The 24,672-nt window shown below is 40.6% G+C and overlaps 1 protein-coding gene across 2 annotated transcripts; it reads right to left on the reverse strand.

The window, feature by feature from the left end:
* Positions 1 to 1,236: 1,236 nt before the first annotated feature.
* BEND6 (BEN domain containing 6) lies at positions 1,237 to 24,457 on the reverse strand. Of its 2 annotated transcripts, XM_084285170.1 has the most exons (10): positions 24,361 to 24,457; positions 22,228 to 22,400; positions 11,993 to 12,221; positions 11,743 to 11,888; positions 11,142 to 11,240; positions 10,628 to 10,805; positions 9,082 to 9,299; positions 7,683 to 7,875; positions 5,756 to 5,894; positions 1,237 to 3,099 (listed from the first exon to the last, which is right to left on the reverse strand). In XM_084285170.1, the coding sequence occupies exons 3-10, from the start codon at positions 12,186 to 12,188 to the stop codon at positions 2,832 to 2,834; spliced, it is 1,437 nt and encodes a 478-aa protein (XP_084141296.1). In that variant the 5' UTR covers positions 12,189 to 12,221; positions 22,228 to 22,400; positions 24,361 to 24,457; the 3' UTR covers positions 1,237 to 2,831. The 2 variants fall into 2 exon arrangements, with proteins under 2 accessions (XP_084141296.1, XP_084141297.1); XM_084285171.1 differs by lacking the exon at positions 22,228 to 22,400 and having other exon boundaries at positions 24,361 to 24,406.
* Between the last annotated feature and the right edge of the window lie 215 nt (positions 24,458 to 24,672).

Consider the following 24,672-nt stretch of genomic DNA (forward strand, 5'->3'; position numbering starts at 1 on the left):
GCTAATGCAACACTGAACTCCAAAATAACAGTATTTTAGGTAATGCCTGGGAAAGTACAGACTTCTTAGGTTGTGGGGCAAGTTTTAGACAGTTCTTATGCAGACTTAGTTTCATGCAGAAGAGAAAAAATGCAGCCTGCAGCCTTCTTGGCTGGTGGACCAACTGCAATGCAGATTTACCATCTCACTTTTCATGATTTTTTTTTTTTTTTTTTCCCAAAGGTAGCAGCAGACAAACCTAGGAGAGCAGGGGGTACCCATGTTCTGCTGATGAGTTAAAATCTCCAAGTCCAAACCTCCGAGTGAAGTCTGAGGATTAAACAGGATGTGGAAGCTTTTTTTCTGAGCAGATCTCATCTTCTCACAGAGGCTCAGCAGTATTATTGTCACCCAACTCCACATACTCATTATATGCCTTTAAAACAATTATTTTCTTTTATAGAATTAAAAAAGATCCTCGCTCCTTAAAGTGAAACATTGCCTTTTTTACCGCTGATTTCCTTCTTGTATTAGCATTGCATACTGCCACCTACTCTTGATCTAGAAAATGTAGATGTATTTTTTGACTCTTATCTATATACTGTAATTGAACTTGACATGCATGAAAAACACTGAATTCAATAGTGTATTTTTTCAGTTTATCTCATTCTTCACATATCTTAATATCTTCCCTCCTTAGACAGCAGGTGTTTTTAATGAGCAGTTCATAACAACGTCCAAATTCTTTGCTGTTATAATCTTCAATTTCAATCTAAAATGCAGCAATAAAAGCAAATTGTTCAAATGACTGGCTTTAGTATTGCTTTGTTTTCAGTACTGAATCTCCCATAGTCTCTATATGCTGTGCAGTCATACTGCCAATACGCTTTTCTGCACTAGCTGTCAGCCTTCTCTGATGCAGATGTCCTCTATCACACATATCAGAAAAAAATTTGCAGCGTGACACACTTACACATCACCAATTAATTTTGATTTTACTGCAAAATTTGGGAGAAGGAGCATTAGACTGTTCTGCTTTCTCTCTCATTCTCTTACTTCTGTATTTTCTAATCTGTAATTAAAAGCTTGCTTGCTCCCTCTTTACCCTTTCGTTAAAAACAAAACAAAGAGATAGTAATATTTCATTTTATTTGATAGAAAGTTGCTTCAAAAATATGATTAAGTATATACATCCTTATATGCTGTACATACAGGTACATATACAAAATATACATAATAGCACACATCCTCCCGTTACATTTTATGGATGGTAGTTAATAATGTGAGATAGAACTTACATCACATTGTCATACCTGCTTTCATCTTAACCCTATCTACAAGGAATTGATGGACATGAGAGATAAAAAAGGCTAGCAGATCGCTTCAGTCATACCCCATCCCATCCAGAAGTTACAGTGCATTTGATTAGTGCCTTGTTCTAATGAAGGTAGTTTGCAGCACTTCCCTTCAGAGGTATTCAGCTGCAAAACTTGCCTTCAGATTCTTTTTTTCCTGGCATTAACCCCATTTCTAATTCTAGAAATCTTCCTCAAATAAAGCTAGTTTTTTTTTCTTTTTTTAAATTTTTTTCCCTTTTTTTCCCCCTCCATCTTGATTCATTAGTTGCTTGTTTGCCAAGTATATTTGCCATATAGATTTACCTGTTAGTACTCTCTGTTCTGGGAGAAATATCCTCAAGCGTGAAAGCTATAACCCCTATAACCCAAGTGTTCTCTCTAGCAGGACGCTGTAAAACTGGAATCAGTCAACAAGGAGGAAAAAAAGTACCACTCCTCCTCCACAGGCAATTACAGGGTGCATGACCGCCAGTTGTGCCCCTGGGACAAGTGGTATTAGAGAGCTCAAGAGGAATTGCCCAGCTGCTGGGGGATTTCTGGTACCAACCCCACAAGGAATGCTCTGCCTCTCCACCCACCCCCTAACCAAAGAGCAGCATACCAAAATCTAGACAGAGGGAGCAGAAGCTGGCATCTCTGTCCTTTACTAGTTGCTTCCAAGAGATAATCCTCCATCCCTTGACTGGAGGGATCTGTCACCCTTACCCTCAGGACCTGATGTTCAGGGAAGAAAGCCACAGCTGCCAAACCAGAGTAGCAGCAGCAAAAGGGCTGGGAGAGAAGCCATGGCCTCCACAGGCTATCCTGGAGGACTCTTCCCTGAGCTAAGAAGAAACATGCCTTCTTTGTCTTTCCACCTTCTGGAGGTTAAAAAGGAGCTGCTTCTTTCTTGCAGACATCTTGGGAAGTGCAGTTTCATTGCCCTGATAACATTTTATTCTTTCTAAATTAACAGCATCCTTAAATACCTATTGCACTACTATTTCTCTGTTCATGTGGCCCTTTGTTTTCCAACCCTGTGCTGGTCATAGTTTTCATTCACTAGGATTTTTTTCTGCTCTGTTTTTATACCTCTGTATCTCTTTTGTATTAGTATGCAATAGCTTTCTCTAATTGGTAAAGCAGTTTTCCATCAGCTGTCAAGGTGAAAGCAAGGGAATTAAGGTTCCTCTTATAAATTCTTTTGGTGTTACTTTAAATAATATAGTGTTTTTCTAACTAAGGGGAACTCTTCTTGTATTCTTTGGATCAAGTTTATATTTTCTGAAATACAGTATAACATGCATATATTTAATAATATCTTAAAGATATTAATATGCCTTCATTTTTTTTCTATGCTGTGGGATTTTCACTCATTTGAGAAAAAGGTTCCCAGGCTTCTATTCTGCTTGCAGTACCTCTGTTCTCTGTTGCTAGGCCCCATAAATATTATTTCATTTTAATTTCGTACTACTCCTTCGTCTCCATCGAAGAACTGGTACGAAGCACATCCTGTTACTCCTTATCCGAATTCCTGAGGTCCTGTCTGCAACCCTGGTTGGCAGAGGGCGCTGGTGAACTGCTGGAGAGATGAGGCTCCACCTTAGAAGAAGTGGGTTTGAAACGCTCCTGCTGACCTTCTGTGCTGGGAGGTGGAGGAGTCAGACGGCTGTGGCTCTGCTGAATTTCTGCAGCAGCAGCTGGTGAATCATCATCCTGCTGGTCTTGAGTGCTGGGAGGAACAGCCGAAGGGATGATGCCCTGAGGAGCAGCTGTTGAACCACTGTTGAGACAGTTCACAACGAAGCTTGCAATGTTAACATTCAACGTGCAGTGACTTACTGTTCTTAGTTTCCCAGCAGCACAGTTTATTAGCTAGTTAACCAGTTTGCTTCATTTACACATTCCCTTTTCTTTGTTTTACCTCAGCCTCATGAAACTGAGATGATGATTTGTCTGTCTCAGATTTTAATCCTAATTCCTTCTCTCAAATCATATCTGTGTTCTGGGGAAAGGTAGAAGAGGTGAAGCCACAACAGAGATCATAACTGCAGCATCACCAGGCTTTGATAGTTTAAAATCAATTTGTTATTAACTTCTAAGTTGTTACTAAGGTCCTGCACAACAGGATTTTTTTCTTGAGGTGAAGCAAAGGTGGAACTGTGACACTGTGAGCACTTTTAAATTTTCCTAATTTTCTTGCAGAGGAAACCTGTGTCATCTGAGTGAAAGGAAACACCACCATTACCTTGGGGATGATAGTGTTTAAATGCTTTTACAGTGAGAAAATTCTGAACACGTATAAAACTGCTCTATTATAAATGCATTCTAATAAAAGTCCATCCAAGGGAGACTATGCAAACAATATTCACATTGGTTTCAGTGGATATTGGGCTGAATTTTACATAAGCACGTATCAATGACAAAGACATTTCTATTTTAAGATATTATGTTTAAGCTGAAAAGGTCTTCAGGCAGTATGAAACAGCAAGCCAGAACCGTATTTGTGCTAGCTCAAGATCCTCCTGCCAGGACTAAGGAATACTGTGCCTGTACAGCATGAGACTCAGAAATTTGCAAAAGTCATGGATACAGCTGATGAGGAGAAAGATCATATATATATTTAACATTTAATGTTATCAGAGAAGATCAAGCCTGTCTTTCTATGCTGTTATTTTTACCACCCGTGTCAAGGACAGGGAAGAGCACTACAGTGAATCAATGCACACTGTATGCTACAAATGCAGAGGGCCTTTGTTTTGTAAGGTCTAGAAGAAAAACATTAACACACTCAACTTATTCTAGCCAGGCTGGTGCGTTTGTTTATTGTTACCAGCTAAGAAAACCCGTGTGTGTAGATTCTTCCTATAGATATGATCCGAGTATTTCTCTAGTAGTAATTCATAGACCATAGTAGTAATTAAAAAAAAACAGACCACAGTAGTAATTCAAGTCCATGGAGTACTTCCAGGTGGCTTAGAGAGGAATTCTAATAGTGAAGCCCTGCTACTTATCAAGCAATGGTGCTTGTAACAGTCAAATATCTTGCGTTTTGTTATGCAGTGTATTACAGTATAGTATATATTTGAAACACTTGCTATAACTAAACTAGGAAGAAGTAATGTATTAGTTTGGCATGGGAAGTCTAAGAACAAATCTGTTCTCCCTGATGTCTCACTGATTTTATTCTCTTGTTCTGTTCTTCACAGCATTCCTAGAACTCTCTCCACTCTGTTGTATATATACACATTATACATACACATACACACATGGAGACATATATATATACAATATAACATATACAGGATATTCTTCTCTGTAGTGGCTTAAGACGTGCACCATCATATTTCAGTATGAAGTTTTTAAACTAGTGAATATTTCCTTAAGGGTCTGGAGCATCTCTCATGCAAGGAGAGGTTGAGATAGCTGGGATTGCTCAGCCTAGACGGACAGGATCACCCTGAGCTCTCTCTGTACCTCATGGGAGGGTGTAGAGAAGATGGAGCCTCTTCTCAGTGGTGCCCAGTGACAGAACAAGAGGCAATGGGCACAAACTGAATCAGAGGAGGTTCTGGCTGAACAGTTTTTCACTGTGAGAGGCGACTGAGCACTGGCAGAGGTTGCCCAGAGTGGTGGTGGAGCATCCATCCTTGGGTATATATTCACAGCCCAACTGCAGACAGCTCCTAACAACCTGTCCTAGGCAACCCTGCATTGAGGAGCAGGGGTTTGACTAGAAAAATCTCCAGAAGTCCCTTCAAACTCCAATTATTGTATGCATGTTTCACATACATGGAAACAGAACTATGCTAATAGCTGACTTCACTGGCAGTAGGGATGAATGAATTGAGCAGTTTTAGACTAGTCTTGTTTGCATGGTGAAGTACATGTATGCCCAGAATAAAAGAGAGGTTATTAAATAATTCCTTACCCCAATAATTTAGACTCTTCTGTTGGTAAAAGAATGCTAATCCAGCTCTCCTACAGTAATTTTATCAGTACGAACTAAAGAGGTATGATTTTCTTTATCTTTACTTGTGGGCTAATTGAGGCACAACAGCTGACAAGAAAATGGAATTGCCTGGTCTCTGGAGAGACTACAGCAAATAGTAAAAAAGTAGATAATGTCAAATCTGAAATGGACATATTGATCAAAGTAAATCCATACATTTACTTCTGTCTTCTCCTCCTCTAATTTACTAGCCCTGTGCTTCGTTGCACAGAACGAACAACCTTTTTGTGCTGTAATGCCAAGCTGCACTGCTTCTTTATCACATACTCTTTGTACAAGGCTATGAAAATACTTATTTGGCAATGTATATGTGAACATGCATCTTCATGATAATTTTAAGAGTGCTTTTAGTTTTTGTTATTACCAGGTAGCATATAGAATTCCACATTGCAGGCTACAACTGTAGTAGATATATTTTAAGACTTACCAAAAGCCATGCTTCTGAAAAGCACCTGAGTTAAGATCTTTGCCTAAAATTGGCTTCTTGGTGCAATTGTTCAGTTTTTGTCCCATCATTCGCCTAATTAAAGCATCATCTGTGTTTGGAAACAACTGTTTCGTGATGCCTGCAAAACAAAGAGATGACATATATTTGCGGCCTCCAAACCAGGGAGACCACAGAGGCATGATCTAAAATGCAGTTATCGCATCTTTGAAATTTCCAGCTATTTCTGCCTTAGCTTGTTACTTTTCTGTCTTTACTCACTACTTCATCAATTTTGTCAGCCCTTGCTTTTTTTCTCTGCCTTCTGTTTGTTAAGCCTGTTCTTGGCATGCTCAAGGAGAACCCCAGGAGAGATTCCTGCAATAAGTGTGTTTATCTTCTCTCTGTTGTTCTGTTTTTGATCAGAGAAGCCTATTCTTGTGTGTTCCCCTGCTTCTGAATCTTACAGGCTTTGTTCATTAATTTTGTATTTGCAGATAATGCCTCCTTCCCCTAAAATTTCCCTTCTGTTTTTCCTCTAGCTGCACGGTTAACTTTTTTTGAATGCAATGCTAACAGGGTTTAACATCAGGAATGAAATTTCTGCTCTTCTCCATTACCCTCACTTCCCTTGATTTTTTTCCCTTTCATTTAATTTTGAAGTTTTACAGTTTCTATCTTCTTTAACCGATCTCATCAGCTAAGTCTTTTTCTACAATTCTAGAATTCCCAGACATTCCTTGTTTTTCTTCTCCCCTATAATGTTGGCACTTCCCTGTTTGAACTCAGGAGGGTTCTCATTAGGGGAATTTGTTAGGGCAAATTTCTTTGACTTCTCTGTTAAGCTCCCCTTCTTCACTGAACTCTCTTGCAGTATGCCATATTCCATGGTCTGATTATATTCCCTGTTTCTCTCCTCAGTTTTGCCTAGACCCCTCCCCAGAATCCACCTTCAGAGAAGTCACTAGTAGATCTTCTCATCCCAATAAATCTTTTTCATTTTTCTCATATTTTATTCTGAAATTGTCTCATCTTAACTCCTCAATATTTTCATCACCTTACACATTCCTTCCTTTTCTATTTTGCCTTTGGGACTTTTTCTCTAGGTAAGTTCTTAAGGAAAAGAGGTTTACACAACTATAACATCAATACCCTATTGATAACCCTACTGATAGCTGGCCAGCTTTAACACAACTACACACAGGTTGATGAACTGAAACCAAGTTGGGGAGAAAACAGAGAACAGGGGTAGTAGTCCAAGGGAATTACCATGGGGAAGAGATTCTGGTGCAAGAGCTTGGGCTATGTTGTTAAGGTATTAAGCTATGGGCGTGAATCCAATAGAGATCAGGCTTTGTGTTCACAAAAGAGTTTTCTTTAAAGCTGCTACTTGCATCTGAGATGATTCTTTCCTATTCACCAAACATCATCTGCCTTAAACCTCAGCATAAAACAAATTTTGTTTGCTTCTCTGATCGCTGTTCCTGTCTCCTATACTTAGTGTCTCATTTTGCCTCAAGCACTATTTAAAATGTCAAAATTTATAATGTTCGATAACTTCAGAATATAGCAAACACTGTTTTAAATCTGATCTGCGTGTGTCCTCTCTGTGCCTTCCCTCTTCTTTATCTGTTATCACCATGCTACACGTTTGACCATTGCAGATTAGCTCTTCAATATCTAAAAAGTTTATTACTGTTCCTGAATGGTCACTTAAAATACAAAACTCACACAACAGAAACACCGGAACTTAGTATTTCACTGTCAGGATTTGTAACCGATGGGTTAAATAACAAACAAGGAGACAAAGAAGAAAATATAAAACAGCACATAACCTGAGTAGACCAGCTGTTAAGTATCAGTGCCCCTCCCTCAGAGAAAGCCCTCTGTCAAATCAGTGCCATATTGAGTAACGTTAATAAGTTATCACCTATGATTTCCTGAACTTCATTCTGATTCATAGCTGGTTTCGCTGCTTTATCCTTTGAAGAGGAGGATTTTGCACCTGTCAGGCTGTGCGTAGCCATGTACTCATGTGTGTAAAGTGCTTGCATCAAGTCATTTATAAACTTTTGAGGTTTGCTCTTGTTACAAAGTGCAATCTGCCACTTTTCGATCTTGAACTGGAAAACAAAATTGGTCATAGACATAACTATTGCAGTTCACTAGAAATATTATGTAGTATTATCTCTGAAATATTTTAAAGCATATTTTCTTTCACCACAATTTGAGAAGCAATCCCTGCAGCTGTGCACTTGAGATCAATTTTTAAACTTGCATACCATTCATTGTTTGGAGCTGTACACATATATTGATTTTTAGTTTTTTTTTTCAGAATGGAGCAGCCTAAGGACCCCTGTTCACCCCTAAGCAGTCCTTACTACTCCCTAGTAGAGACAGGCCATTTTCAGATATACCTAAATCCTTCTGCTTGCATTCCATGCAGGCTGGATGTGGTCCAGTTCTGTCCTGGAATCTGTATAGCCTCAGGAGCACAGCAATATGCCTAAACTAATATTTCTGCCTCTGAACAGACATGCCCTAAGAACTGTGACATCTGGTCCTAGGCTTTGAGAGTGATTTCAGCACACCACGGTTCTACATCCAAAATATTTGAACTCTCCTAATGTGCAATTTTGAGTCACCTCTATCAAAGTAAGGCTAGGTTGCTTAGAAATTTTGGTCTTTATATTTCTTTGGCTAGGTCAGATTTTGTGTATTGCAATATCTAGTCAAAGCATCGTACCTTGATAATTCTTAATAGAATACTTTGGTTTTCTGAGACCCCAGTGACTATACTTTTGATTAGGTCTTCATATTTTTCCTGTACAGCCTCTGACCTCGGATTTCTCATTTATGCTCTGCTATAATTATGGAGAACAAGGGGTCATCTTCATTCAGAAACTATGTATATGTGTATTTCTGCTTAATTGTTGGCCAGCTTCAGGAACAAGAACAGAAACATACAATTCTCCACTTGCCTATTAACAGTTTAAGCAGATTGCTGCCATTTTTCTTAGATTACCTCTAAAACACTACTGCTCCCTTTTGGAATCCAAAACATTAGTCTGGAAGACCCCTAGATCTCAGTGAATCCACAGATGTGCAAAGCCACTGAGATCAGTTTGAGAGTGTACCAGCATGCTGAATTAAGCCTAGTGGTTCTCTTGCTAAGAGCCTTCTGTACAACAGGAGCTCATTAATCACGTTAACAACTGGATCATGACAAAAATGACTTTTATTGATGCTTATTTTCATTATACTGTAACAGTAAAATTTGTACTATATTGAGATTTACTTTTTATGCCTGAAATTATCTTTAAACTGACCTGTTTTTCAGTCTGTTGCTCCTCATCTTCTCCATTCAAAGTTATTGGTGAGCTGGAGTTACTATGCATAGCTGCGTATGTATCTGCTAAAGAACTGTTAGACGCTTTCCAAACAGCATGTGAATGAAGACTAGATGTAGATGTTGTCACTCCCCCTTTGAGCAGTGCTTCAGCCATTCCTACCAGTTCCTCAAAATGAGTGACTGCCTGTGGCAACACTGAAATCAAATGGAAAGTGATGGGTAAAATAGTAATTAAAGCTTTCAGTCCCCACCCATGAAGATCTGGCCTCTGCTTTTGGAATATGATCGACCGGTTCTCTGCAAGGCTGAGAGGAACCATTAATTTATTTCCATCAGGGCACTAAGCTTGCTATTTTTTTTCCCTTTTTGTTTACAATCTCTACAAGTCTGTAAAGCTACTGAATATAGGCCACAAAATGGTATGTCTAATATTTGCATGCTTGTTTCAAAGGAGTCATGTAGACTGCACGGATTTTTTCCCCCTCTTTTATTCTACAGAAAACATATTTTCTAAAGCCCTTTCTCTGAAAAAATATTTGTTTTTAAATAGAAACTTTTATTTAGTTCATTAAGAAGAATCAATTCAGCAGAGCAAAAAAGGATGCACGGGATAAAGAATCAGCAAGATACAGAATCACTAAATTATTTTAAGACTGTAAAAGACTAACAAAACTGCTTAAGATGCAAAGGAAATGGTATAAATATGGAAGGAAAGTTGTCAGATGTTAATAAAATATTTAATATTCAGAAAAGTGGAGAAGAATGATCCAAGTCAAGGTGAATAACACATGCAACACATTCAGGTGGGCAATGAAACTGATAAGCACTCACAAAATTGTATGACAAATAAAAAAAAGAGATATTAGGCAGTCTAAGGATGCTATAATGCATTGACATAGGAAGCAGAAAGCCCTCTTTAAATCTTATTCATCCACTAACGGTTTGAAACTTCAGAGTCTGTCTTTGCTGTCCCAGAGTAAGGGACAAGAACAAGTAAGAGGTGCTTCAAATATGATCACCAAGTGATTAAAGTTTCATTTATAGAAAGACAAAATGTCTCGACTCTGGGATAGGACACAATTTTTGTATCTAGAATGAACTCAGTTTATCAATAATGAGGAATTACCAATGTAGTTGGAAATGTATTATTCCAGAACAAAGAAAATCTCAGGAGAGCAATAAAAATTCCTTAATAAATGATGTTAGTTGGAGTGGTCAATGGAGTATTTGAGTTTAGATGATGGCTATACATGGCACACAGAAAGGTTCTCTTGGCAACTGTCAGGAGTTACATTTTTCCATTTCTAACTCTATGATTGCATGGCCTCCACACAGGCTAGTTTTTTCTAAGTGCTGCTGGAACTGAAGGCTGCTATGTATCAAAGACTGTGGTGATAATCGTAGGCCTTGATCATGTCAGGAGCTTGAGCATCCATAATTCCCACCCAAATAGCCTCCTATAAATCAAGCTTTTCATAACCTTCAGGCTTTCCTCTTCATCAAAAAAATTCCCCTGACTTTACCTTGAAGCATTACCAGGGACTGCCTTAGGCGGCAGTTTTCTCTCATGGTGTCTGTCAGCTTTCTCTTGAGACTTTTTATTTTGGCACACAGTTCTACCTTGGATAGTTGAAATAAAGGCTCTTCATCATCACTGCTGCTTTCACTGTACAGAAAGTTGCTTCCTGAATATGGTTCTCTCTGAAAGAAACAGAACATGCTATCTACAGCAACAACAACATAAAAATAAAGCATTAAACCTACCATTAAAATATCTACCTAAAACAGAGTATTCCATTTGTACACAGAATATACAAACAGACTTGGTGCACTGTAATAATAATTGTTACTGAACATAAACATTACCATTCCTATTAAAATTCAAAATGAAATGTCAAAGCAATACATAACAGTTATGTACTTCCATGTTCTCTATTCACCCATTTTCTGATGTGGTTTTAGAACCATTAACTTTACTAAAACATTTCCGTTTGCTTTTCCTTAATAGATTAAAATTGCTGAAGATGAGATGTTTACCTGTTTGTTAATTAAAGATGTTTCAAGTTGACTGAGGATGTTGGCAGGGGCAGATGCCTGAAATGATTTCTTTCTTTTTATATGCTTCATCATCTTCTCCTGTAAACAAGAGTGTAATAGCATCTTTGCATTCGCATGGAGACTTTCATTGTAATATCTCAAGGCATGCTATAAACTTCTATTCACTCTGCATGTAACACTCACAGTTAGTATTTATGGAAAAATAAATCCCAATGAAAAGTTAATAATACGTGCTTTCTTTTCCCGCATTTTGTCACTTTAGATCTCAGGATAACACAAAACCTGGTCCCTACTTTGCTTACACAGTGGTCAGACATCCATCCCCTGGGAGAAAACGTAGTGGGGCTATACAGCACCCGAAGACTTGAATAATACTTTTCTCGCTGAACAGCAAAGAAGAAAATCCATTGGCCTGGTTAATCTGACAGGTTATCATGCTGAGGTATCACATGAAGACTGCCTTTATTCCTACCATTACTATTGGCATTTAGTGCATTATACTATGAAGAATCAATATTTACGGTCTATTTCATTACACGACGAGCATACCAATCTCAGGCACGCAAAGGCAGAAACTCACCTGTTCTTTATCCAGGTCACTGTCTTCACTTTCTGAGAAAATCATTTCTATTCTCTTCCTCTTGCCTTTTCCAACAACTTGTATTTTTGTAATTTCATCTGCTTGTAATATCTTTTGCATCATTTCCACCAACTCTTGGGGGTCATCTGAAGCAAAGATAAAAAAGGCCAAAGCAAAGCAAACGATGTAGCAATACTTTACAACTAGATTAAAATCTCCTATCAGTCAAATACTCTGCAACTGCACTTACCACTCATGTACACAACCTTCACTAGGTGCTTTTCTGTCTTTCTTTCTCCCACAGGCCAGTTTACTAGCACGTGCTCATTTGGTTTCAGAAGTCTTTCTAGTTCACTGTCATCACTGGGAAGATCCTGAATCCACGAAGTCTCTCCAATTTGGAGCGAGTTGTCATTTACAAAATCAAACAGCGTGAATTTTTTCATTGTTAAATGGTTTTCTTGTCACACAGACACAACCTGCAGGACATCATAGGAAAAACAGCTGTTACTGTGTCATCCCACAGGAATGTTAGAAGAATACTTTAAAAAGTCTACCCAAAACCATTTATTCCCGGATTTTGATATTTATCTTGTATGAAAATATCTTGGGTAAGGAAGTGAAAACTAGCCAAACGTCATGTTTTATCTTCCCTGAAAGATGGGAGATGGTCTGCTCAGTACATTAACATAAGTAAAATAATTATCTCCCAAAATATGCACAGAAAACATCTTTTTCTCACAGAACAATTGTTTCTATAATACTACCACGTCTAATCCATCTCCTGCCCATGATCTCTATTACCACATTTGCCCCAACAAGCTTTCAGTGTCAGTGAACCCTCAGCATCAGACTAAAAGATACAGGTATGATAAAAACTTCACCTAGGATGAGGGAAAGCACTCACTCTACGTGCTATTAAAAGGGATGTGTGACTTCCAGGACTGCATTAATCATCCTGAGGGCACTGAGATCTACCATTGTGGCCCCATAAAAAACAGGCCAGAACAACCCAGGACAACTGACTGGATGAGGGATGACACATTCTGGCAGTGGAAAACTTGATGTACAGAAGAAATGACAGGCTGAGGACTGGAAGTGAGCTGGGCTGCTTCATGAAGAGGAACAGCAACAAAGAAAACCCACACCCAAATACACAGATAAATCCTTCGTTTATGTGAGATAATATTGTAAAGCAAAGGACCACTTTAATACCTTGTAAAGCACCGAAGTTGTACACAGGGAGAAGGAAACAAGTAATACTATGCGTTTTATTTTTCTAATTAAGCTGATACGCCTTACACGAAAGTGTGAAATGTAATATACGTTCTTAAACTCTACTGAAAATGTGATCAGTTCATGTAAGTGCTTCCATTATACTCGGAGAAGATATTTGCTACTTGAAAATTCTTAAAACGGATAAAACCAATAAATAGAAAAATGGATTTTGTCAAGCCTTGGCCTTCTTTCCGACAAACATATGATTTGGCCTGTCAGTTCACAGGGGTGAAATGATTTTGTAGAGCTGCAAACTCATGAATTCCCAGATGTGACAGTGGGATTCGTGATTTACTTGGCCTCAATCAGTCGGAAGCAAATCTAGCGCCTCACGCAGAGGCTGTCAAAAAGGTAACTCGGAGCTAGGAGAGGAGAATTACATGGGGCTGTCGTGTCAAAGTGAGAAAATCTGGCTGCAGTGCTGGAGGAAGCAATGTCAATTCATCTGCAGAAGCCCAGCTTACCACTATTCGCCATGTCTGTGCTAAGCCTCCAAAAAGCTGGCTTTTCACACAGGTGAACTTGTTAATTTGCACAAGACAACTGTGCTCTTGTCACCATGTTTACCGATACAATGAGGTAAGCAGCATAAGAAATCGCCCTTAAAAAGAGAATATTAAATCTCACTTTTCTGCAGAACGTGTCGAGTACGATTGCAGTAGGATTGTTAAGTACTGAACTGCTAAAAAAAAAGGAGACTGTTTGCAGGAATTCACATTAATTTTCTTTAAAGAAAAAATTCATCCCATGTAAATCCTGGAGGGGAGACAGCCTGAATATCTATGCCTAACATGAATCACTGGAGGCCTAATTCTGCCACTTATCCATGCTGGGTGGATCCTCGCCCCACAGAAAGGAGTCATTCAAATGAATAAATGCACAGACGCAGCAGGAGCCAAAGGAAGAGAAGTTCCAGCACTGATTTCAATAGGTAAGATCCAAAACGAAATGGCATGTTTGTTCAAACAGCAACATACCAGATTTAAAACAACCCATATACGCAATCACATTGAACGTCAGTATTTTTCCTTCTTTTTCAAACTGCTCATGCAGCACAAAGATGTTGACTTCTAGAATCAGAGGGCAGACACAGCTGATAGTCTTTTACCGCTGATCAAGCCAGCACAACAATCCCCATCACCCAACTTTTCAATTTTCAAATGAAATACTTCAAGCTTTCCCATTTGGCCCTTGACAATCCTGAGCTATTTTATTGCTCTCCTAGAAGCCCACATAATGCTCACAGAGTTGCAGCAAAGTTAGAGCTGCCAGTGTGCCAAGATTAACAGCTGATATTAATCTGCTAACCTGTATTTTTTAACATTTCCCTGCTGTCAGGCTGTGTCTCTGTGGTGTCCCTCATTTTGTACTCAGCCCAATACTCTGATGTTTGTGGTCTGTGCATGTGCAGGTTACCAAGTCAGCCAGATAAGCACCAAACACACAAGGGATTCAAAGCATGGAAGAGCAGTGATGATTCCCCAAAGCCCTGGAGCTATTCACATGCACATGGTGACCACTGAGCACGTTGGTAGGAAGTCGTAACAGTTTTCAGGAGGTATTGGACTCACGTAAGTTATACAGCTTAGTAAGGTCAATGGATATGTCGACTTCTGGATGTTCAGAGCCCACAACAGCAGCATGGGGTGGCTGGTAGATGCTGCGAGGCATATGGCCAGTGAAATCCCTCTCAGTCTTTACACCAGATAAGCTATCCAAGGTGGAGGAAAAGAGAGGTGTGCATGTCCCTGAAGCATCTGGATCCATGAAAAGAGCTCCAGGGCACGGTGGCAAGACAAAGAGGAAGAGCTGACAAATCCAGCCCACTAGTCAAAGCTAGGGAGAAGTTTTACCACGGTCCTTGCAGGATGCAGAGCTCAGCGATTTGTCTGCATGATCTATAAAGCTCTTCTGAGCTGTCAAGATTCTTGCCTGTGGTGGGAGGGTGTACTAGTAAACAGCTAAACTGATTTCACTGGGAGTCTTAACAGCTGCCAAGTTAAAATATAAGCTACATACGATGCTGAGAGAAATTAGGAAAGGATTTCACAGAGTCATGGGAGGAGGGATGGGACCAATCCATCCCTGCAGCTCCTGAAAGGAGTCAGAAAACTTCCCGGCACCTTTATGAGGCTTCTGCTCAGACCTGTTGTTGCAATATTTGGTTGTTAGTACTTTTCTATGATGAAGCATGGCTTCAGCTCCCTCAATATACATTAATCAAACTATGTCTTTTCCCAGAATTTATTGTGACAACTCATGGGCCCTAGGGATAATATCTAGCTGTCTGCTGGCATCATCTCCAGCCTGTGATTAAAGGGAATGGAAAGGTAGAACAAAATGTCTCTAACGAAGGAAAGGAACAGTAAAATACATCACTTACTGGAGAAGTCCGGCAGTGTTTTCTCACCCTGTCCTCTCACTGGAGTCAATGTGAACCTTGCTTGAGTAAGGACTGCCGCAGATGCCTCCCTCTAAAACACGTCCTTTACCAGAACAGATTAAAGGCAAAATATACTGTATCACCACGGGGAAAAAATAAAAAAAATCTGTGGAGTGGGATTAATCTCACTGAACTTTTACTACCTTGAAAATGAGAGGCTGTCTAGCCACGCTTGGCTCTCTTCTGTCACTGCAGAAAGAGAGGTGATTCATCTCGCCCTAAGACACATCTCAGAGAGCCGATGACTTACTGTCTGTGGGAGCCCATTCCTCTCCGCTGACTACTCAGTGACCATACCATGTCTCCTTACAGAAGCTGCTTGGGTCCAGCCCCTCCTATATTCACTTTTCCTACTTTTGAAGCTGCAGGATAGATTCCGGTAGAACTCCTGATATATGGAGCTACGAGGACGAAGAATGAAGTCTGCGGAAGTGTATCTGGTTCTCTCTTTTAAATCCTTCTTACACAGTTCTACCAGTCATCAAGTAAGATTTCTGACACTGGGCGCTTTGTTCAGCGGTTTAATTGGAAGATACTTAATCGTCCGCAGACAATTGTTCGCCCAGCGCATTAAGCCACTAACCACAGAGATAGAATTACATGACCTTTGAAAGCCACTTGTGTTTAAGTTGCCCAGTTCTGCTGTGTTCTCCATTTGAAAACGCCAGCTCTTTATTTGAGAAGTACTGAAATACCAACTTATGATTTATCGCTGTTCTAAGACGTAAATCTGACCTCACTTTTTCTAAAACCAAGGAATGTGTAGAAGAAAAAAAAGGAAAAGGAGGAAGCCATTTAATTTTAGAGCTCTGCAGATGAAACATTAATTGGACTTAATTTTTACAAACATGTTAATAGCTCACACTCGGCGCAGATGCCACAAATTTGCAGACAGGATATTGTTGCTAAGCAACCCAAAAAGCCAGAACAACAACAAAAATACCCACAAGAGTCATTTAAAGACATATCTCACCCTTTGACTGACATAGTCTGTTCCATTCAGCTTGAGAGTTGGCAGATGGCATGCTGAGATCATTATTTCTCTTCCCTTTCAGCAAACGCAGTGTAAAGTATTACAAATTTACACCATGAGATTGTAGGCCTACTCGATGGATCTGATTCTGCTGGGGCTTAAAATAAAAGCTTTGCCACTAATTTTAGCAAAACAAGGAACTGTACCACAACTGTGCAAACACGGTTCCATAATAAAGTACTGACATTTTATATCACCTACCCTCTAAGTCCACACTTTGACAATCCCAGTTTTTCTTAGAGAATAAAAAAAAAGAACATCACAACTCTTTACTGGACTAGAAAATCATCCCTGTCACACAAAATTATTTATTTTACTTCTGCACGATTAGTAGCAGTATCAAATTTGGGCTGAGTTACTTGGATTACTGCATTTCATGCTGAACTTGCCAGGACATTAAACACAATGCTGGTACAAAACTCTTGGGCTACACTAATGTGTGAGAATTCCTGGTTCTCCACAACAAATTTATGAGGGAAAATATTACCTTATTTAAATACGTTATACGCCCTTTTGTAGGTTCAGATCTTATTCCCCTAAAACCGACGGAAGATTTCAGTGGAAACAGACAGCGTCAGAAAAATGCAGAAGTGTTTTTATTGCTCAAAATATTTCAACTGTGGTATCTTAGTCATTTCAGGGGAAAGTATGACTTAAAAGCACAAATGCAGAGTACAGATTTTCTTGTCATCAATACGACTCTGTTCCAAATTCAGCTAGAAATCTTGGGGAGCATCTGTAGGAACACTGCTGTAGCTGTCAAGTTTGTAAGTGCACGGAAATGACCCCACTTGTCTTCCACTACCAGGAAGGATAAAGCTACATGATTCTTAGTACTAACAGCTCACTTCCTGCCTGTAGATCATTACCCTCACAAACCAAGCCAAGGAATAACCTCAGATACTTTTCTAAGAAGCGATGGGATTTGTAGTTCAGCAACATCTGGCCTTATTTACATAGCTTGCCTCCTTGACTTCAAAGCCTCATCAGCACTTGCAATCCACATGATTACATGCAGAATTTGGCCCGTATCTTGTCCTAAAAGCTAAAATCCATAGGTTTGGTCCACAGAATTCATAAAGCAATTATTATTTTTCATAGTAGTGTCCTTCATGCTGTGAGCTTTAGCAACCTGCAAGTTCTTTAAAATAATATCAACACCTAAATATGCCAAAGATCTTCATAGGACTGTAGCTTAAATTACAAGTTTGAAGAAGTTGATTGGAAATGTTCTAATTTCCACATCAAATCATGTACTCTTCTTGTGTAATACTGAGTGACAGTAAAGGAAGAATAGTGAATTTAGTGAACAGATATATTTAATATCTCTAGGAATACCTAACCTTAGTTCTAACTGATAATTTCCTCAGCTAATCGACACTGAAACATGGTGTCGATTTTACTAAGTTTCAGGACAGCAACCTGAGATCATTACCGGGCTTTTAGGACAGAATTCAGTTGCTGATGTGTGCAGTTATGGGTGCACTGGCTATCTAAGTTTTCATTGAAATCAGAGGAAATTTAGAGACCAATTTGGCTGCCTAAACATAGGTGTCTAGTGCCAGTGTCCTGAGCTGTTCTGCTTGGCCTTCAGCAGCTACTCCAGCTGTGCTAATCTCCCATAGGTCTCTCCTCACAACTGCCATCCCTTTGTAGATGCCTCAGCGCAGAGAACCTCCACCAGTCAGAAGAGTCAAGTCCCTATTGAATGCAATCAAAGACACGTGGAGAGCAATCCAGCTCCTTTCAGATGCTCTAAGGCCCAAGTTGCCTAAAAACAAATGTATGGTGCTAAGGTATAACAAATTGTTATGCCTATCCTCTGAGTGCCCCTTCTTATGGGCACACAGCTCACATAGGGCCAGGACCCTGTTCCAGGCTCATGAGGACAGTTACTAACTCCAGGTATCTTAAATGGCATGAAATGTAAAAATTTAGGGAAAATAATTATGCTCTGGGCTTCAGTGATTGAGCCAAGTTTAAATAGGAGCTTAGATACCTCACCCGCTCGTAACTGCTTCATGAACTGAATCACCCCATCCATGAAAGATCCACATAAAGATAGCAAGGTGCCAAATAAGATGCAGGGAGTTGCCTTAATTCTCCATCATGGATTAGTATCTTTATTAGATAGCTATTTCACAGCTGACAGTTGGAAAACTAGCACCCACTTTCACTTGCTTCTTCACAGACACCATGCACAGCAAAATGTACTCATATACAGACCAACAAAAATAGCCTATTTATTGAACTGCAGGAGATACCTAAGCTACTGGAATTTGAATAGTCACGTGAAAGCTCTCTCCATGCAAGTTAATATATCCAAACTCTTAGATGTAGTAATTAGTCTGGGAGGAGAAACAAATCAGCACGGATCTATAGAGTTCAACAGCTGGCCTTTCTCGTGATTTGGCTTGGGTAATTCAACGTAATGCATCTTAACAGCTCCCAAATGATGAAGGTTAAAGAGGAGCAATGCGTTTACTTATTTTGTCTAAATACATTTATGGGAAGCTGATGTCATCAGGGGAAATCTGACCACACACAGATCTGTGCAGAGGTGCAAAAACTGTGCACTTGCTCTGTGTGTCAGCCAAGCAGGCAAATACTATTTTCTTAATGTATTCTGAAGAGATGTGTAAAAGGCTGAAAAAAATATCAGAAGTACTTTTCATATGCAACTAATGCAGTTTCAAATGGGATTTGTTCAAAGAAACCCACTGGTGATCCAATGTGAGAGTCTGTAAGAGTAGGCATCTCACCTTTTTTGGTGGCATAAGCTATCTTATATCTCTTGATAAACTGTGCTGCCCCAAGGCATTACTATCAATGATCAACTTCAACTATCAAACTTCAACTATAAGAGCACAGAAGTGAAAAAACATCTAGAAATTCCAAGCCTGATCTTGGGTCAGTATTTAATACCCCAGTGGCATCTTAACTGTCCCTACTCAAACGTCTTTATTGGCTATCATAGGTGAGTGGTGATAGATTAGAAGTCATGCCTGATAATACTCAAAATACTTGCTATTTTACTCCAAAGCTCTTACTCAGTCTCTCTGGTTTTGCTGCGTACTGGTAGGAGGGAATGAACTTGATAATCTCCTGTTAAAAAAATACATCCTTATTGCTATTGAAGGTCATGAGTTAGAACAAGAGACACATATGTTGTCCTCTTACTCCAGGGAATATTAGTGCAACCAAGATTAGTTCTGAATGCACTTAGGAGAATTTATGGGAAGGTATTTTCCCTGCGAGGATAAAAACCTTAGACCTTATTATACCTATTTTTCCCCTCCCGTAAAATTAAACGTCGTTTTGGCACTCGCAGTTCAACCTACCTTTAGAAATTAAGGCAATAGCAGAAAGACCAATACTGTATATTGGTCTGAAGGAATCCTTAAGCAACTTCCAATTATATACATAATACTAATGAAGTGCAATTCCCTCTGGGATGCAAGGCCATATTCAGATTGACAACTGCTACATTAGACACTGCCAAAAATGAACAGAGAACAAATTTTAACCAAGGACAAACGGGCAAACCACTGCTGTAAGGAAAAAAAAGAAAAGCCATAGGAGCTTTAGCAGTATATTTCCATCTAGCTCAAGATCAGCTTGTCAGTCTGCAAAGTCAATTTATGCCCAGAGAATTTCTGCCAGCATTTTTCCAGCAATGCTCTATGCTGTGAGTTCACGACTGCATAGCTCCTACACCACGTGATTTACAGTCAGTCCAATAAACAGAGGGGATCAAAACATCCAAGTTGTGTGAGCTAATGAACCTACGAAAGAAGAACAATTACCTCAGCTTACATAAAGGAGACAGGTATTTGGTTTTCCATCGTCACCTGAAACACCTAAAACTGCAAAATTTTCCAGTTGTGTCTGGGGTCTGGTCTGCAGCACTTGAATCAAACAGCTTGGTCTTGTGTGGACCATATATCACTTGCGGTTTAGTTTCTCTTTCCAAAGGATTTGAAGCAATAATATGTATTTACCTAACTTTTGAGGATATTGCAAGAATTAACTGATGTGCCATTGAAATATATGAAGCATTGCATGGAGCAAACAATTTAACTCGTTTGGCAGAACAAAGATTTGCAATAACCTTGATAAACTTAGAGCATACCATTTCATATAATGGATTTTTGAAACCTGATGCTTTTATCAAGCTGGAGATTATTACTCTTTCAGCTGAAAAATGTATTTTATTAGATTTAATCATCTACCAGGAGCTCCCAAAACATATTCTCATACATCATACTAAAACTGATAGAGAGCACACTGAGGACAGTATGTGACCCGTGAACTACAATGCTGAGAGGAAATGTCAATTATGTCTTTGAATTAAGTTGCTAACACCCAGACACTACAGTACTTTATTTACTTAGGTTGCTTCTAGGTTCCTGCTTGATTAGGAAAAAACCTAAATATTTTGTTAAGAAGTATTACATGATTAGAGAATCCTTCTAACCAGTTAAGTAGTCATTTAAGCAGAACATTTTACTTAATTATAATTAAGTAGTAGAAACACAGTCTTTAAAGCACATCTACATACTGGTGAAAGGAACGACCTTACTCTTTCACTGACTTACTCAGCTAAAAATTTTACTTTCTTGCTACTCTTCCAAAATCGTATCTTGTATAAACTCCTGTTCTTATGTCCATACCACCAGATCTCACATGTGACTTTCCTTTGGCCCACTGATACAGGGAGTCTTGTAATTGTAAAATGAGGTGCACACAGCCTGAAGCTGCAGGATCAGAGAGGTGCCTTCTCAGAGATATTAGGTGCCCTTGAACTCCACAGCTCACATCGCAGGAGGTCAGATCTTTGTTGATGTGGGTTCTCCATTCAAAATGCTGTGATATTTTCATTTTTTTCCTCCTTTCAGCCCAACCCACTGTATTCAGCTATGGTTTTTAGTTTCTTTTCGTTTCTAAGAGCTGCTGCACCTCATGTAAATTATTGAGGTATATCTACTAGTCCACAGATTGCATTGCAATTCTGCATACTGGGCAACGGTGAGGGAAGAAAATATCCCTGCTGTCAGCATTAGCAAGACTGTTAAGTCAGGTCAGGCTATCATGAGACTGGGTGAGAGAATACTTCAGGTCAATACTGACTTGTTTCCCTGCAGGAAGGCTGCCGTTGCTGTATCACATTCCCTGCTCAGCTCTTCCATTATACTGGAGAATTTTGATGTACAGGTTGCTGCTCCCTTGCTTCCTACAACATTGTAAAATAAGGTAAGAAGCTGCACTGTGGAGTGACTGCAACCTGAGGAACGTCCTCCTGTCCTGCCCTGTCCCCTTTCACTGCAAATGTTTGTGGGTCACCTCTTTGTGGAGCCTCTGCTGCACAAGCAGGTATCGCTGCTTCCTCCCTCAGTGCTGCTCAAAGGAAAGGTTTCTTCCAAGCTGCCTGCTGCAAACTTCAGCTGTGCCTGTGACTTTGTGGCTGGCTGCTCCGCTGCTCTATCAGCCCTACCAAAACAAGCATCCACAGGATGCTACCTCCCACCTTCTCACATCTCTGCAAAAGCGCAGCCACATCATGCACACCCTGAAATAGCAGGAGTAGTACCCCTTACTGATTGATTTCAGGGTCAAAGTCTGTAAGATCCCTCCAGACTCACTTCAGCCTCTCAGCAACTCAGATCTCTTTTCTGACCTGCCTTCCCTCACCACATATTCTTGCCACAAATAGTCTTAAAAACTTGGTTACCTTATTTCACTTCCTCTTCTCTGAAACAGCTTCCTATTCACCTCCGGGATTCTCCTTCTGAGGTCAAATCTCAGCTGAGAGCCAACAGCTTTCTTTTAACCTTCTCTCTTCATTCCTTTTCTCTTCTCTGTTTCTCATTCTTAAGATTTATGAAAAATTTCCTGAAAAACATTCTATAAAGGAGCTTATATTAAAAAAAAAACACCATACATGTAAAACTTATTATAATTACTCTTTTTTACTATTTGGAATAAGCTAGCTGCATATTGTTTGCTTATTTTTAACATGAAATCACTTCATCTACTTAAACTGTATTCACCACAGAAGTAACATTTTAACCACACTCCCCATACCCACAGCATTTATAAAAAAAAAAAAGAAAAGAATAGTAATGAGCATAAAGAAAGCCATAGCAGCAGTTTCATATGCATGAGACCATTGACTCAGAAGCCTAGAGCAGTAGCTTGCTGAAAAAATCACACGTCAGCATTTCTTGTACTAAACAGTATTCTCTTCAGAATCTGAAAAAAAATTAAGCTGTTGTCAAGTAATTTATCATAGCCTTTTGGCAAATTGTTACCCTCTGGACACCAGTGCACCTTAAGTCTTAGAAAGGAAAAGCTGTAAACCTTCAACAAGCAGGGTGACTAATTACAGATCTGTCACTACTCTAAATGTTGTTCTTGGATAACTGCATAGAAAAGGTGAATTCTGCAGATAATTCCCTGAGTTCTCTGCAGTTTACTGTGCAGCCACCTCTATGTTATGTTTTTTGGAATACCTCCTTATGAAATATAAACCGGTGCAGAGCGAGAGGTGCTGAAAAGTTTCTTGTCCCTGCAATAGACTGCAGCGAGACACTGCAGCAAGGCTCCGCGCCGCTGGGAAGATCACTCCGATTCGCTTCATGTTCCAGCGAGGTGACACGAAGCGGTTTAATAATCTCCAGGTAATCTGCATTAAAACCATTTTACTGCAGTGTACTGCGGTATTAGGAGAGCTCGGTATCGCATCACATGACACAACACAACCTCACAGCATTTGTGAAGGAAAGAAAGCTTTAAATCAAAAGCTGCCATACAGCAACTTCCCATGCTACCAAGTCAGATGACAGCCTGTTCCGTCTCAATATGTCGGTGGATGCTATAAAATGGGACAAGATTCCGGGAATAAAGCACTGCAGACCTAAAAACAAGGCTGTTTTGTTTCTTTCTTAAAGTAGCCACCGGAGCTGGCATCACGGGGAATCTCCCCCCAAAGAGGCTTTCCCTGACATTAAGGATAACGAGTCACAGTGACATTCCATCAGCAATATGGGAAATTTAGCAATACACGGATCATCTTTTTCCCATTCTTATTTAAGCTACCACAGACGTGCATCCCTCTCTCCCTGCCCTTCCTGCTTGCGTATTTTGCCATTTAAATTCGGATATATGCTTCCATACATCTTTTACGGCCGTCCTATAAAGCAGAAACATCCCAATGTTATCCCGTATGCTTCCATGTATGCTTTATGGCCGTCCTATAAGCAGAAACACCCCAATGTTATCCCAATGTTTGCACAGAGATTTTCATTATTTCTGTCCAGCTTCAGCTCCGCTCCTCCCGCGCTCCCATCCAAGAGGCACGAAAGGTGCACGAATCTTGCCACAAATCGACCTTAACTTTTTATTATTATTATTTTGTACACTGCTGTAGTGCGGAGCACCCCGGAGGTGCTTTCAGAGGGTAAAAAATTTTAATTTTTTCATCTTTTTTTGCAGGGAGCAGCGGGACGCGGGGGCCCCATCTCCTCCTGAAAGCCGGCGGGGGGCGGGAGGGGGGCGACCTCGGGGGGTCCCCCCGGGGCTGGAGGGGGTTTAGGGGGACACCGAGGGGCTCGCTGCCGAAACCCCAGCCCCAAGCAGAGGGATACCGAGAGACCCCATCGCTTCACCGGGGGTCACCTCGCAGCCAGCCCGCGGGGGGACCCGGCGCAGTTAGCCCTCAGCACGCCATCACCTGTTCGCGGCGGCTCCTTCCCCTCACGGAGGAGGGCCGGGGGGCTCCCCTCTCCCCACCGAGGGCCGGGCCGAAGCCGAGGTGACACCGAGCCGGTGTGAAGCCTCCCCCCCACCCCTCCACCCCCGGTACCTCGCCGCGGCCATTTTCCGCCTCCCTCTGCAGCGGCTCCAGCGCGTGATGTCAGCGGCCGGCCCCGAGTCCCAGCCGCGCCGGCGGGGCTGTGAGGTGCCCCTTTCCTTCCTCCTCCTCCTCCTCCTCCTCCTCCCTCCCTGCAGGCACCCTCCTCCTCCTCTTCCTCCTCCTCCTCCTCCTCCTCCTGCTGCTGCCGCTGCTGCCGGCTGCCATGCGGCGCCGCGCCCCGCCCCGCCGGTGCCCGCGGGCGCCCATCCCGCTGCGCCGAGCCGCGCAGGGGGAACCCCGCCGCAACGGGCGGCTGCTGAG

Source organism: Netta rufina, assembly GCF_964035555.1.
Source record: "Netta rufina genome assembly, chromosome: 3".
Taxonomy (NCBI): domain Eukaryota; kingdom Metazoa; phylum Chordata; class Aves; order Anseriformes; family Anatidae; genus Netta; species Netta rufina.